Source organism: Malaya genurostris, chromosome 1, assembly GCF_030247185.1.
Source record: "Malaya genurostris strain Urasoe2022 chromosome 1, Malgen_1.1, whole genome shotgun sequence".
Taxonomy (NCBI): Eukaryota; Metazoa; Arthropoda; class Insecta; order Diptera; family Culicidae; genus Malaya; species Malaya genurostris.
Genome location: NC_080570.1, coordinates 163,070,977 through 163,087,939, shown reverse-complemented (window position 1 = coordinate 163,087,939; position 16,963 = coordinate 163,070,977). Strand labels below are relative to the sequence as shown.

At 41.6% G+C, this 16,963-nt stretch overlaps 1 protein-coding gene across 1 annotated transcript; it reads left to right on the top strand.

The window, feature by feature from the left end:
* Positions 1-181: 181 nt before the first annotated feature.
* LOC131426589 (microsomal glutathione S-transferase 1-like) lies at positions 182-13,175 on the top strand. Its single transcript, XM_058589446.1, has 3 exons — positions 182-649; positions 12,457-12,542; positions 12,616-13,175. The coding sequence occupies exons 1-3, from the start codon at positions 521-523 to the stop codon at positions 12,857-12,859; spliced, it is 459 nt and encodes a 152-aa protein (XP_058445429.1). The 5' UTR covers positions 182-520; the 3' UTR covers positions 12,860-13,175.
* Positions 13,176-16,963: the final 3,788 nt, after the last annotated feature.

Here is a 16,963-nt window from a genome sequence, read left to right as displayed (position 1 = left end):
AAATCCTGTATGGAAAACAAGTTTTATAATCGACAATGACATTGCTGTAAAATAATCTCCCAAACGTTCTGTCTGAACTTTTTTTTTGCCTGTAAACCCACGATCGTATTTTCGATCTTCGAAATGACCGAGGTTATTATCGGTGCGAAGTGATGTGCGTATTACGATGAATAACTGCTTGCTCACCGCTAGCCATGTGTTCAGTTTGTCTTCCGCCAGACATCACAAAAGAGCAGATACAACTGAAGAAGAGATGGTATAAATTCAACACCGTTTGAGCGTCTCTCATTTTGAACCAGTCCCTTGTTGATTTCGGCACGAGACTGTGCGTAGACGTGCCTCTACTAGCTAAGCTTTTTCTAGAAAAAACAACATAACGGTTTAGCAGTGAGAAAGTTAATGTTTAGGCATTAGTTTTAGTTCGAAGTCGAAAGCCAGCAGTTCGGTAAAAGCAGCTCGCTACAGAAAAGAAAGTGCAAGTTTAGTCGAAGAATTACCAAAGAATATCAAATTTGCAAGCATGGCCACTATCATCTGGGAAAACTTGGACACGGAACTATTCCGGACGTACGCCTTCTGGAGCATCATACTGGTGCTGAAAATGCTGGCCTTGTCACAGCTAACATCGCTGATAAGAGTACGCAAGGGGGTAAGTCAGATGAGCTAAGGTCATTTCAAAAGGTGTCGCCATGGTTTTGTCATTTATTATACTGTTCGTTGGAACACTATCGCTTCCTGACGTGAAACGTGTCATTCTAAATCCAGTTATTTTTGACTTCATTTCATCGTAAGAAAAATGCTGCAGTTCGTGGTGCATACGTGCAGGTGTTTGACAGTTTCTTCGTCATATGGTCTTGATTTCAACTTGTATGCAAGCTTCCTAAAACTTTGCTTTCGCAGTCGGACTTTACAAAATTTTCTCCAAATAACTCGGTTCATCGTCGTCATTCAATACACCTTACTGGTAGTACTTCTCCCCGTTTCGATTGACTGCATTAGTTGAACAATATTACAGTTCCAAAAATATATGTAGCTTTAGATCAGTGGTTCTCAAAGTGGTTCCCACAGCCCACTGGTGGACTCTAGCTCATTTTTAGTGGGTAGTAAACTCAAAATTGACGACAGGTTGGGAATGAGTCGCAAATAGTGGGCTTCACTAATTAAAAAAAAACCTTTCTAAGATAGACCTTGAGTAAATGTGAAAAAATTTCAATATATCTTTGCGGAATACAATCCAGAACCAAGCCAATCTATTAGTTGTAAGAATTATGTGATTAGTAAATCATTGAATTCTTGTGAAGAAAATGAATGCTAAAATGGTGTTACGGCAAAAACTTGATCAAATAAGAATGAGTGAAAAAAGTTTAAATGTTTCATTAGGAATTCAAATCATGGCTTTTTTCCAAATTCAGTTCATCCAAAATACGGTTCAGGTTCAGAATTCAGAATTAGAATCCAAATCCACATTCATGATTCACGGCTATGCCTAGGATCTCTGTTGAGTTTTCAGAATTCGAGTCCGAAATCTTGTTCAAATACAGAACTAAGGTCCAGTATCCTGCTTCCCGGATCAGAGTTGAGATTCAGATCCAAAATTACTTCAGAATCTAGTACTGGGATAAGAATTCATGTCCAAAACTGAAGTTCAGGAATTCAGGTCACGGAAATCTATGAATTCAGAAGCTCAAGTCTAGAACCCAGGTCCAAAATTTAGTCCCAGAATTCGTATCCCGAATTCCGCTTAAAAATCCAGGTCCAGAATTTAGGTGTAGAGTCAAGGTTCAGGATTTAGTTTCAGGTTCCAAAACTCTGACAGGAGTTCCGGTTCTGCATCCAAATCCGGGATCAGGATTCTGGCCCAGAGCCAAATTCCATGTCCAGAATTATTTTCCAGGTTCAGGTAAAAACTCTATCAAGAATTCATATCCATAGGTCAAGAGTTGAGGTTCACTATCTCGTTGCAGAATCCAGGTCCAGACTAAGAACTCTGGTCCAGAATTGAAGTTCAGATTCTGAACTCAGATCTCAAATCCATATTTAGAGGTTAGGTCAAGTTACTCCATTTCGGTCCAGGTTCTGAATCCAAGAAAGAATACTGTTTCAGTGTAGTGAATACCTTATCTAACAGCTATAGTCCTGGGGTGTCCTTTGCTGTATCAAGCATACGTCTCCACATAACTCGGTCCATGGCTGCTCGTCGCCAGCCACTCAAGGCACGGACGCTTCTGAGATCACCCTCCACTTGATCGATCCACCTTGCTCGCTGCGCTCCTCTTCTTCTTGTACCAGTCGGATTAGATTCAAGAACCATTTTCACTGGGCTGTCGTCCGACATCCTTATGACATGACTAGCCCATCGTAGACGTCCGATTTTAGCTGTTCGTACGATGGGTGGTTCTCCTAGCAGCTGTTGCAATTCGTGATTCATACGCCGTCTCCACGTTCCGTTTTCCATCTGCACTCCGCCATAGATGGTCCTCAGTACCTTTCTTTCGAAAACACTGAGAGCGCGTTGGTCCTCTGCCAACATACTCCAGGTCTCGTGGCCATAGAGAACAACCGGTCTAATGAGCGTTTTGTAGATGGTCAATTTCGTGCGTTGGAGTACTTTTCTCGATCGAAGGGTTTTTCTGAGTCCAAAGTACGCACGATTCCCTGCCAAAATACGTCTATGAATTTCTCTACTGGTGTCTTTATCGGCGGTCACCAGTAAGCCCAAATACACGAACTCGTCAACCACCTCGATATCGTCACCCTCTATCAATATTTGTGGTGGGAGGCGTAGTGTTTCTTCTCTAGAGCCTCTTCCTCTCATGTATTTTGTTTTTGACGCATTTATGGCCAGTCCGATACGCCTAGCTTCAACTTTCAGTCCGATGTATGTTTCCGTCGTCTTCTCAAGGTTACGTGTCACAATATCAATATCGTCACTCGTTTCGATCCTCGCTCTTCGAATCACACCTTCCAAAGCAATATTGAACAAGATACAAGAGAGTCCATCACCTTGCCATAGATACGTGTATAAATTTGACAGCTGTCTGATTATTAGTTTGCGAGATATTGCATTTTGAGTGAAGCTACTTATGTTATTGTGAAAAAAATGAAAAAAAAGGAATTTCGTGTGTTGATGAAACACTACTTTTTGATGAAAAAAAGTGCCGCCGATACCAAAAAATGGCTTGATGAGTGTTATCCAGACTCTGCACCGGGCGAAGCAACAATTCGTAAGTGGTTTGCAAAATTTCGTACTGGTCATATGAGCACCGAAGACGATGAACGCAGTGGACGTCCAAAAGAGGCTGTTACCGATGAAAAGGTGAAAAAAATCCACAAAATGATTTTCAATGACCGTAAAGTGAAGTTGATCGAGATAGCTGACACCCTAAAGATATCAAAGGAACGTGTTGGACATATTATTCACGAATATTAGGATATGAGAAAGCTTTGTGCTAAATGGGTGCCGCGTGAGCTCACAATCGATCAAAAACAACAACGAATTGATGATTCTGAGCAGTGTTTGGAGCTGTTATATCAAAATAAAACCGATTTTTTTCGTCGATATATAACAATGGACGAAACATGGCTCCATCACTTCACTCCGGAGTCCAATCGATAGTCAGCTGAGTGGACTGCACGCGATGAACCGAACCCAAAGCGTGGAAAGACTCAACAATCGGCCGGTATGGTTATGGCGTCTGTATTTTGGGATTCGCATGATATAATTTTCATCTACTACCTTGAAAAGGGAAAAACCATCAACAGTGACTATTATACAGCGTTATTAGAGCGTTTGAAGGACGAAATTTAAAAAAAATGCCTCATTTGAAGAAGAAAAAAGCTTTGTTTCATCAAGACAATGCACCGTGTCACGAGTCGATGAAAACCATGCTGAAATTGAACGAATTGGGATTCGAATTGCTCCCTCATCCACTGTATTCTCCAGATTTGGCCCCCAGTGACTTTTTCCTGTTCTCAGACCTCAAGAGAATGCTCGCTGGTAAAAAATTTAGAAGCAATGAAGAGGTAATCGCTGAAACTGAGGCCTATTTTGAGGCAAAGGACAAATCGTACTACAAAAATGGTATCGAAAAGTTGGAAGATCGCTATAATCGCTGTATCGCCTCTGATGGCAATTATGTTGAATAATAAAAACGAATTTTCGCAAAAAAAATGTTTGTTTCTATTAAACGATACTAACTTTTCAGCCGAACTGTTAGGTCCTTAACAGACGATGCGCGTTCGAGAACAGTTTGTGGAATATAATAGTCGAACTATTATTCTTATTCAGAGTTTTTGATACTAAAAGAGATAACGAAGCATTTAGTGGCATTTAAAACCATTTTGAATTATGAAATATGAATGTTATCGACGAAGGATAGTTTCATACACTTGATCGAAAAATTTAGATCGTTGAGATACAATAAAGTTATAAACAGTCCAAGGTGACTTCCTTGAGAAACTTCAGAGGTAACAGCAAATGGTGGGGTTGTACAGGCTCCTATTTTCACTATCATTTCATTACCAGTTAGATATGATCGAAGCCAATTCAAAAATGATCCGTTTAATCCCAGTCTACTTAACTTGGAGATCATTTCAAATAGGATTTCTTCCATGTTCCAGGAAAAGTTCCAAAATTTTTCAATTCACGCCATAGCATCCTTTCAGAAACCGCGATAAATCCGCGAAAATCGCGAAATCCGTGCGACCGTAACAACGGTGTATGTCTTCAACAATTTCCCAAATCGGACAGCATGTGGAAATTGTCTTTAGCATGGTATGATTTTTGTCGGTTGGAAAAAAATCTAATAAATACCGGAACATAGCGATCTGCTCGGGAACCAATTTTGTCCCACTAGTTCTAAGTTTTGGATCACCGGTTTGTACGGTTTTGGTATAAACAACTTTGTTCGCTTCTATAATCCCACTGTTTCGTGTATCCCGAGATACAACTCATACATCGAATTAATTCACCCGTATCTTACCGTTATACGAGCGATGATCAAACAATTGATCAAGTGCGCCTTCTTGAAGGGTTATTATCACCATCGATGATAGGCAGAGATCAGTGCATGACTACCTACGATCGAAGGGACATCGCGTCCTAATTTACTGTGTTCTAGTTTAAGTTCAAATGTTTTAATATAAGTTGAAAGTTTAATATAAATTTACAATAAATAAGTTTACGGTCTGCATGAAATAAATGTGTGTTAATACAAGCATGTTGTATTAAATTGCGAACTGTGAGTACAGCATCGCTCGCGTGCAGCGGCAGCTGGGTGTCATCGCTGCGATCGAGCAAACAATAGGTACGGCGCGAAGCATTTGTTGGTTGCCTGCCGGACAATTTGTCCATATCTCTCCTCGGCTATCGACATGGTCCTTCGAACCGGATAGACGTCGATAGGAATCATCCGTCTACCCGGCATATGCTTTTCGCATAACTCAAAATAGTATGGCGGACGCGCCATTGTAGAATAACAAGTACAAGGCATTCATAATGCCTCACTAAGGTGAGTGCGGTTCCAATACTTCTATTTAAGTTAATTGGTCTACCGAATCTTAAATTTCTATGTGACGGATAAGCATCATTTGCCGTAATAGGACTAAACTTCTTCTTCATCACGAGTCGCACTAAGAGCAATTTACATTAATTTGGGCTCACCATTCCTTTCGATCGAGCACACCATTTGTCGGCCATTTTGAAGGTTCTGGGCGTTTCGGAAGACGGATCTAATTCTTAAAAAACAACAGTTTATTCAAGGCATCCATTGGCCTCAATCAGGTAATTGAGGTTCCATTTTAACTATTTATTGTTTCGGTCTACGCGGTCTTTCGCTTGTAGGTGACTGTGCAACGAAATGTCGGCGATAGAACGCAAACTGCGTTCACTGAAAAATCGAAAACGCAGCATAATCACATCATTTACGGAAATCACTTCTTTCGTCACAAATTATCAAGAAGAGCGAGACACTGTAGAGGTATCGGTCCGGCTAGAAAATTTTGTTGCATTGTGGAATGAATTCAACCAGGTACAGGGCGAGTTAGAAGGCACGGAAGAAAACGAGGAAATCCTAGAAGCCTACTTGAAGGAACGTACAGAATTTGAAAAGGCGTACTATCGCGTTAAAGGCAAGCTTCTACTGTACAGCAAACCCAGCATGAACTCTCAAAACCCTCAACGATCGATGCCAGAACCAACCCATCAAATACCCCATGTTAAATTGCCCGACGTAAGATTACCCGTGTTTAGTGGAGACTTTGAAACATGGTTGAATTTTCATGATCTGTTCATATCACTTGTTCATTCCTCTACACACTTATCTACAATACAGAAGTTTTACTATTTGCGCTCTTCATTAACTGGTGAGGCGCTCAAACTAATACAAACAATTCCCATATGCAATGAACAATACCCAGTTGCGTGGAAAATGCTTGAGGAGCACTTTTCCAATCCTCGTCGTCTGAAGCGTACTTACGTGCAGTCTTTATTTGACTTTCCCTGCATGAAACGAGAAGCATCATTGGAGTTGCATTCCTTAATTGAAAAATTTGAGGCGAACGTAAAAATTCTGAAGCAGCTGGGCGAACGTACGGAACATTGGGATGTGTTGCTCATTCATTTTCTGAGCACTCGTTTGGATACAATTACAAGGCGAGATTGGGAGGAATATGCCGAGATGAATCAAACGACGAAATTCAGTCAGTTGATAGAATTTCTTCAACGTCGAGTCAATGTTCTGCAAACGGTGGTTCACAAATCTGGAGACACGCTGTCACAAATAGTCACAAAAAACTAACTTCACAACGCACTGGTTACCATGGAACTATACAAGGAAACATGCGTAATTGTCCAGTTTGTAGTGGATCGCATTCCATCTATCAATGTGAGACGTTTTCGCAGTATACAGCACATGAAAAGGAGCAGTTCGTTCGTCGCAACCAATTATGCAGAAACTGTTTACGCCGTGGACATATGGCGAGGGCTTGTTCCTCTGAAGGTAGCTGCCGCAAATGCCGCGGACGTCATCATACCCAATTATGCCCATCCCAAGGAATGGAAGGCAGTAGCCAAACAGCAACTATCACACCACAGCTCAACCAGTCGGATGCATCAAAACTTCCAAACCATCCTATTGGAGTTTCATCAACACCAGCTACTCATACAGGTGTGGTTAGCTGCAATGCAAGTAGTAATTTAAGAAACAGGATTCTGTTAGCAACAGCTATAATCATCCTTGTTGACGACAAGGGAAGCGAGTATCCAGTTAGAGCACTACTAGATTCGGGAAGTGAATGCTGCTTTGCTAGCGAAAGCATTTGTCAGCGAATGAGCGTTCGTCGAAGTAGGGTTGATCTCCCTATTGCAGGTATAGGACAATCATCTACATCAGTACAGTTTAAATTTAGATCGACGATAAAGTCCCGAATTTCAACATATTGCGATGTGATAGATTTGTTCGTGCTTCCCAAGGTGACAGTCGATCTACCGTCTCTAGCTATTGATGCCTCTAAATGGGTCATTCCGTCTGGAATTCAACTGGCGGATCCTTCCTTTTATGAACCAGGGACAGTTGACGTTGTGTTAGGTGCAGAAGTATTCTTCGATCTCTTCACTGTGGCAGGTCGAATTCCATTGGGTGAGACTTTGCCATGCCTTATAAATTCAGTCTTTGGCTGGGTCGTCACCGGAAGGATGGAAATTGTCGTCAATCATTCCCCCGTAGCTTGTAACGTTGCTACTCTGTCAGATATACATCGTGCAATGGAAAAATGTTGGATCATTGAAGATGACGCATCGCCAGCATACTCAATACAGGAAACGCTTTGCGAAAATCACTTTCGAGACACTGTTTCCCGCGACATCGATGGTCGATATTGCGTTCGTCTTCCACTGAAATGCGAAGAACTGAGCAAATTGGGAGATAATAAACAAACAGCATTTCATCGATTTCGTCTCATCGAGCGTCGATTAGGTCGCGATGCTAGGCTTGCTAGTCAATATCGCGAATTTATGGAGGAGTACATACGGCTCGGGCATATGAAGCGCATTAGTCCAGTACAAGCAGAAACAAAACCATCATTCTTCTTACCACACCATCCTGTAATTCGAGAAGCAAGCAGTACGACCAAGCTTCGGGTCGTGTTTGATGCATCATGCAAGAGTGAAACAGGACTATCACTTAACGACGTCATGCTAGTAGGACCAATTATTCAAGAAGATTTGCGTTCCATTATCATGCGATCTCGTATACATCCGATAATGCTGGTTGCAGATGTTGCAAAAATGTTTCGGCAAGTTCGACTGCATGAGGAAGATACGCCGTTACAAAGAATTTTCTGGCGTTCGTCACCGGCTGAATCAATCGAAATTTATGAGTTGAAAACGGTAACCTACGGAACCGCTGCTGCTCCGTACCTAGCAACACGAGTCCTTCAACAGCTGGCGAAGGATGAACAACTGAAGTATCCTATCGCAGCCAAAGCCACGTGTGAGGATTTTTATGTGGACGACTTTCTCTCAGGTGGAAAAAACGTCGAAGAGGCCATTGAACTGCGTACTCAAATGGAAGCAATGTTTGGTTCAGCTGGATTACAGCTTCGAAAGTGGGCCAGTAATTCTTTGGGCGCACTAGAAGGTATACCAGAAGATAATCGAGCCCTGAAACAGACTGTCGAGTTTAGCCAGGATCAGACCATTAAATCACTTGGATTACATTGGGAACCACAAGCAGATTGTCTGAAATATTATTTTGAAACGCCTTGCTTTGATTCTTCTACAGCTATTACCAAACGTACTACACTCTCCTGCATAGCGAAATTGTTCGACCCACTAGGTTTAGTGAGTCCGGTAATAGTAATTGCAAAAATCTTCATGCAGGCACTGTGGAGCTTGAAGAACGAAAACAGTAAATCGATCGATTGGGATCAAGAACTTCCAGAAAATATGAAAAATAAGTGGATCTCATATTGCTCTCAGTTACCCCTATTACTAGAACTACGCATCGAAAGGCTGATTGTACTTCCCAATACAACTATCTTCGAACTTCATATTTTTTCAGACGCTTCCGAGCTCGCATATGGCTCTTGTGCCTACATTCGTTCGATGAATGCAGCAGGAGAGATAAAAATAGCACTTCTAACATCGCGATCTCGAGTAGCACCTATTAAACAGCAGTCCATCCCACGTCTTGAGCTCTGTGGGGCTCTGCTATCTGCAGAATTGTACGAGAAGATTTCGAAGTCGTTGCGTACTACAGTGAGAACATATTTCTGGGTAGACTCAACAACAGTCCTAAGTTGGTTGAAATCTCCTCCATCGACGTGGTCAACGTTTGTCGCTAACCGAGTGTCGAAGATTCAGCATGCCACACAGAACTGCGAATGGAATCACGTAGCAGGAGCGGAAAATCCAGCGGATATCGTTTCCAGAGGGCTTCCGGCAGATGATATCTTGAAGTGTGAACTTTGGTGGCAAGGATCGCCGTGGCTTAAGAAGCATAAGGAATTTTGGCCTGTTCAAATCTTTGAAAGAGTAGACAGTTCAGATACTATGAACGAGGCGCGAAGATCCATGTTGGCAGCAACTTCTCTGTCAGTTTCATTCATTGAAGAGTATACCTCTCGATTTTCGGATTATCAGCGTCTTCTTCGTACAACAGCTTATTGTCAGCGTTTCGCTAAAAACCTTCGATCGGAAAAGAAGGAACGAATGTTTTCAACCCTCACGACATCGGAAATCAGAGACGCAGAGCTAACACTCGTTCGGCTGGTTCAACGGGATAGTTTCCCTGCAGAATGGAAGTCATTGCAGGAAACACAGACAGTAGCTTCAAATTCTCGTCTCCGTTGGTTTCATCCGATAATAGGAACAGATAACGTTATTCGTATCGGTGGGCGGCTGGATCGCGCCACCGTTTCGTTCGATTCCAAACATCAGATCCTGCTGCCAGGATCTCACCAATTCTCCAAGCTATTAATTTGTTGCTACCATCAACGTTTGCTGCACGCAGCTGTGCAGCTCTTGACAAACACCATTAGGCTTCGATTCTGGATTCTAGGAGGTCGTAGTGTAGTGCGTCGTATTATACACGCATGTGTAACCTGTTTTCGAGCCAAGCCGAAGTTAGTCGAGCAATTTATGTCCGAGCTTCCGTCTTCAAGAGTAACCGCATCAAGACCGTTCTCCACAGTTGGAATTGATTTTTGGGGACCTATACATCTCAAACCTAGACACCGACGTGATGCACCACCGAAGGCATATGTTGCAGTGTTTGTCTGCTTCTCCACGAAAGCCGCTCATTTAGAGCTAGTCGTTGACCTTACTACAGTCAAGTTTCTGCAAGCCTTTCGTCGCTTCGTTTCAAGAAGAGGGTTATGTTCTGATGTTTGGACTGATAACGGAAGGAATTTCGTCGGTGCAGCCAACGACATCCGACGGTTGATTCGTGCGAAGGAATTTAAACATAGTATGGCCCGAGAATGTTCTGACTGCGGAATACGTTGGCATTTCAACCCTCCAAGAGGCTCTCACTTTGGCGGCCTCTGGGAGGCAGCCATAAACTCGGCTCAAAAACATTTTGTCCGAGTGCTGGGTGACAGGAAACTCGACTTTGACGATATGGAGACACTTTTAACGCAGATTGAATGTTGCCTTAATTCACGTCCTCTTACAAAACTTTACGAAGATCCATCAGATCTGCAGGCTCTAACACCTGGGCATTTTTTAATCGGAACTGCGCTCAATTCTGTTCCTGACAACAACTACGACTCAATTCCGTTTAATAGGCTACATCAATGGCAGCAAATTCAAAAAATTCTGCAAGACATCTGGAAGCGATGGCACGTTGAGTATCTTGCAACACTCCAACCACGCACAAAATGGTACAAACCACCTGTGAAACTACAAACCGATCAACTTGTCATTATTCTAGAAGAGAACCTTCCACCGATGCGTTGGCCAATGGCGCGTGTCCGTGAACTGCATCCTGGTAAAGACGGCGTTGTTCGCGTTGTGACACTCCAGACTGCAAATGGCATCATCACACGTCCCGCTGCAAAGATTTGCATTCTCCCGATCGAGACAACTGAATCAACATCATCAATGAAGACATCATGCTAACGTTCAAGCTAATTCATCATAGTCAACTACGACGGTTTCTGCGAGGCAGATCAACACTTCGATGTTTCCGAGGAACGGATCAACATAGCGTCAACCTACAACCACACGTCTTTCAACGGAAATCGACTAAATGTTCAAGGCCCTCCAAATATAGAGTCCACGCGGGATGAGCTACAGGAAGGCCATAGTCCACGATAAATTTACCATAACGAAGATGGATCCATACAACGTCAATAATCGGTTCAGAAATTGTTATTTCTGCGGGGGCAATATGTTCGCTTCTATAATCCCACTGTTTCGTGTATCCCGAGATACAACTCATACATCGAATTAATTCACCCGTATCTTACCGTTATACGAGCGATGATCAAACAATTGATCAAGTGCGCCTTCTTGAAGGGTTATTATCACCATCGATGATAGGCAGAGATCAGTGCATGACTACCTACGATCGAAGGGACATCGCGTCCTAATTTACTGTGTTCTAGTTTAAGTTCAAATGTTTTAATATAAGTTGAAAGTTTAATATAAATTTACAATAAATAAGTTTACGGTCTGCATGAAATAAATGTGTGTTAATACAAGCATGTTGTATTAAATTGCGAACTGTGAGTACAGCATCGCTCGCGTGCAGCGGCAGCTGGGTGTCATCGCTGCGATCGAGCAAACAATAGGTACGGCGCGAAGCATTTGTTGGTTGCCTGCCGGACAATTTGTCCATATCTCTCCTCGGCTATCGACAAACTTCAATGCGTTATTTCTATCAGCTTTGCAAGATTTTTTGACACGATTGATTCACGCGAATAAACAAAGCTTATGGATCACGTATTTTACTTTTACGTTTTCAATGCTATCACAGAAGGTTGTCAGATAACAACAAACAAATCTAGTCAATTGCATGCACTGAAAACGGGTCGACTTTGATTAACGTACTTTGGTGAAACTATATAAAATCAATAATAATTTGCGGTTACAAGTTTATGATATTGATTTGGATTTATACTGAAACTGCAGTACGAAACCGGAAACTGATAACGGAATATGCCTTGATAAAAAAAACCCTTCCCCGTTTGGTTTACTTTGTTAATCGTTCCCAAGAAGCATCATATGAATGTGTTTATTTACTTTCGCAAACGGCTTACGGTAGCGCTTGGTTCAATCGTACAGAAAACGAGTTGTCTGACGCCATGATCGGAAACGAGTACCTGTGTCAGCGTGATTGTGAGAAACAAAACATCTTATCATATCTCCAATGATTGATTCGAGACCAAAGTACTTCTACACCAACCGAACAAACAAAAAAAAGCACGTGTTAATCGATCCCATTCCAATTACAGGTGGTTGCCAACCGCGAGGATGCTGCAATGATCAGCCCTACAGCGAAGCCCATATTCGACGATCCTCAGGTCGAACGAGTACGCAGGTTGGTACCATGTCCGGTCGGGGAACAACGAACATTGGGTTGATTGGTTTTTGAAACATTTAATTTTCTGCAGAGCCCATCGCAACGACCTGGAAAACATACTGCCCTTCTTCCTGGTGGCTTTTCTGTACCTACTGACCCGACCAGATCCAACCCTGGCTGCCAATCTCATCCGGATAGCGGCCATCAGTCGTATCGTTCACAGTATCGTATATGCGGTGTTCGTGGTGCCACAACCGGCACGGTTGTTGAGCTATGCGGTGACCCAGCTGGTGATGGCATACATGGCCTTCAAGTGCATCTGCTTTTATCTGTGAATAAATGTTTCACTTTTTTTTGTGTCTGCATGAGAATAAATGATCTAATAAAGTTCGGGTGAATGGGAAGCAACTGAAACGTTTTATCTTCTTGTGGTCTTCAGAGCATTTGTGAATTGCGAAAGGAAATATTAGACCAATCAGTATTCAGCAACAGGAAAGCAACACTCTTCCGATAGGTCGTAACGAGCTGTACAATCCAATGAGTCACGCGTTTCAATACTTTCACGTCACCCCGGAAAGTGACTCAAGCAATTATTTATAGATAACTGCTTCCACGTATCTTGATTTAGTTAGATCTGGAAGAAAAATTCTTTATAACACTTAACGTCGAAATAAATCATATCTTACGAGAAGCAGTAAAAGAACAGTTATTTTCCTGAATTCTAACGCCATTTCTCCCAATTGCTCCCCGAAACAAAACAAAAACAAATATAGTCGGAAGTCAACGAAAAACACCGCCTACTTGGTTCTAGTTTCTCCATAATAACCCATTGCTCATGCATGACCGAACAAGTCCATCAATTTCAACGGACGTAACGATGTCACCGATTTCCCACACTCCAAAATTCATTCAAGACCACGTTTTCATTCATCATCTGACGAAGGGAGAAGTTAGCAAAAGCATACACCAATACATCAATGAATGAATATGCACGTTGTTGGCGTTCTCTTACTCCAAAATCCGAGTCCTGAATTACCAGCTCGTCATCCTTTCCGTAGCGTAAAAAAAAAACAGTTCACTCATATCAGCTCGATTTAGTGGATGAGTAGGTGGTAAACGTCGCATATGGATTCACTCTGTAATCGAAACAGCAGTGCTGCCAGATTTGCAAAATGGTAAATCAAAGTGACGAGGCAAAACTAGATTCAATTAAAATGTAGACGTAGATTGTTTGGGAAGCTCGACTGCAAAGTCTGCTTAAACAAAATGGTCAAATTCCGCAGAAAGAATGTAATAGCAAAGATTTGGTGTTTTCCCTTCTCTCACAAAAAAATTTCGTACACATTTTTTTTCGCTAAATCTCGGCAAAAGATGAATTGCTTAGAGTCTTTGTATTCTTTTTGCCTTTCTCATATAGAAATATCGATGGCGAAACGAGGTGCACATTTTTCTAAAATTCACTGGTAAATTCTTCAGTTGGCAAACCTTGTTAGTTGGTGGATATATAAATCTACTTTGGGGACTACTAGTGTCCGGTTTCTGCTTCCAAACGCACCGGTAATAGTGAAGAAAAGCTCAAAAACCGGAACTCACTTCGATTTCTCAACAACGGTTAAGCCGATTTTCACAAAACATTATTCAAATTAAAGCTCTCAGTGTCTTAAAAGACACTGTGCAATTTCATCCAGATCCGACTTCCTGTTCCGAAATTATAGGACAATAAGTATTGAAACTTTCAAACTGTCATACAAAATGATGCAAAATCGGCACGCATCGGTACGTACTGGTACGGAAGAAGAGGAAAACGCACCCGCCAAGCACACAGCGTGCTATGTTCAATTTTGTATAGCGTGCAGAGTTGCCACATTTAAATCTATATTAACTTGCCATAGCTGTTTACAAATCGAAAAGGTGATGGTAGTTTTTACCAAAGAAAGTTTTTGATTTTATTCAAGTTTGAAAAAAAAATCTTGTCTGAACATAAGTAAAAAAATATATGAGAAAGGCATAATTACACCACTAGGTGGATTAAAAAAGGCTTTTCTATCTCGTTTATTTTTCCTCGGTTCGGTATTCTCATATTTTACATATGTAATATTTAAAAAAAAGCTTGTTAGCACGTTTGCATTACACGCATGCTATCACAATATGAGAAGGTTTTATGCCTGTTGGAGAAGGAGTAAGACAGAATTTCAGCAAAAGTGGGCTTTCCCTTACTCCTAAATGAATAAATAAATCAGATCCAATATTTTTTTTCAGACCAGAGAGCAATCACCTTCATTAAAGTCGTTCGTTAGTCGGTCTGAAATGTATATATGAAAATCGCAGTTATGATTGAAGTAGTGTAGATTACTCATATTTACACAAAAATAAATTATTAGTAATACTCCCGCTGAGCACGCATCTTCTTCGATCGTACACACCTAGCGAGTGTGTGTGAGGTCTATCCCGCAGTCGACGACCTTTCCCAGGTTTACTGCTGAGCATCATGTAGGCCATTCTCTCTTTCGGTATTCTTGCTACATGTCCAGCCCACTGTAGTCAGCCGTGTTTTAAAACCTTACAGTGGTCACATGTTTGTATACTTGATACAGCTCGTGATTCATGCGTCTGTTCCATTCTAAATTCTCTTTTTTTTATCGCCGAGTAGTGAGCGTAGGATTTTTCTCTCAAAGACGTGCTTTGTATCGTGCTCCATCCATTCTCGCAGTACAAAAGTCTCTTACACAGCTCTACGATCCACACCAATATCATCAATGTCGTCCGCAAAATCAAGGAGTGCATGTGCATGTGCGACTTATTGATGATGGTTTGCGTTTCTCTGCACGCCGGATCTTCGTATCGCACCTTCGAGCGCTATATTGAACAACAAATTGGAGAGCGCATCGCCCTGCTTCAATCCATCTAACATCACGAAAGCATCGAATGCATCGTACCTGCTATCTTGACGCTTGATTTCGATCCATCGAGCGTCGCACGAATCATCGTCGTTTAATCAGCTTTGTCGGAAAACATCTGAAATCTACAAACAGATGATGGGTTCACAAATTGTGCTCCCGAAACTTATCGTGAATTTGTCGCAAGGTGATCATCTGGTCCGTCGCACCGATTTGAACAAACTTAGGCTCAATCGATTTTTTAAATTTCATATAGATTCGACTTTCGGTTCCCGAATTACATGGTGATAAGTGAAAAATACGGCAGATTCAACAGTTTGCTTCAATGAACGAAGATGTAAAGAAGGACTAATTTTTCAAAAATAGTAAATATTAAAAAAAAATAAATCTAATTTTACAAATTTGTGAGCGTGAGAAATTCCTCAAGTTCACAGGTCTTGTAGAGTTGATAATCACACAAAACTGCAGAATGGAATCCACTCATTTTTCTTCACGACAGCTCAACCGATTTTCGCAAATTTAAATTCAAATGAAAGATCTTACGATCCTTCACAAAACTCCTGAAATCTTTCCAGATTTGACTTCTGGTGCCGGAATTGCAAGGCGATGAAGGTTTTAAATTTCAAGCCGTCCAATAAAGCGACGATGGAAAAAAAAATCTAAATTGGCAAAAAACTGTTCCAACTGATAGATCACGTTAGTTGCTGACTTTACGAACCGACCTCGACTTCACCGACCCTATAATCCGGCTCCGAAAGCATCGAAAATAGTGGCCAAAAATTCCAGAAATGGAACTCACTTTTCTTCGAAACGGTCTAACCGATTTTCTCGAACTTAGAAAGGTCTTACGAAATTCCTATTTTTTCAGATCCGACTACCGGTTCGGGAATTACAGGGTGATGTGAGTTTAAACCAAGTATACTGTACCAAGTGTACAAACATGCAGACAATGGAAGGTTAATAAAACACAGCAGATTACAGAGGGCTGGACATGTAGTAAGAATACCGAAATGCTCAGCAGTCATCCTGGAAGAGGTTATCGACTGCTGGGCAGATCTTGGCTCGCTGGGTGGGTGTAATCGAGGAATATGCGCGTGCAACGGGAGTGCAGAACGACTGAAGAATGGCGTTTCAAGATCGAGTAACCTGGAAATCTACAATTCGTTCGGTCATGTTCCGGAGTAATTCGAGCGAGGCTGCAAAATATGAAAAAAATTTCTAAGTTGGGCTCAAAACTATTCCAATCTACAGGTCATATAACATGCTAGTCATACGAACCGACCTCGACATTACCATCCCCGAAATCTGGTTCTAGAAGTAGTGTGAAAAATGCTCATGAAAATGCAATTTTTATACTTATCAACCTGTAATTCTGAAACCGGAAGTCGTATCCGAATGAAATTTAGATGTTCTATGGGATTGCAAGACCTTTCCTTTTTTTATTTTCCCAGCATGTGAAAATTGGTTCAGGGATCTTTGAGCAAATCGAGTGCACTTTTTTAGTTCATTTTGCACATTTTACCCCATTACTCCGGAATCGGA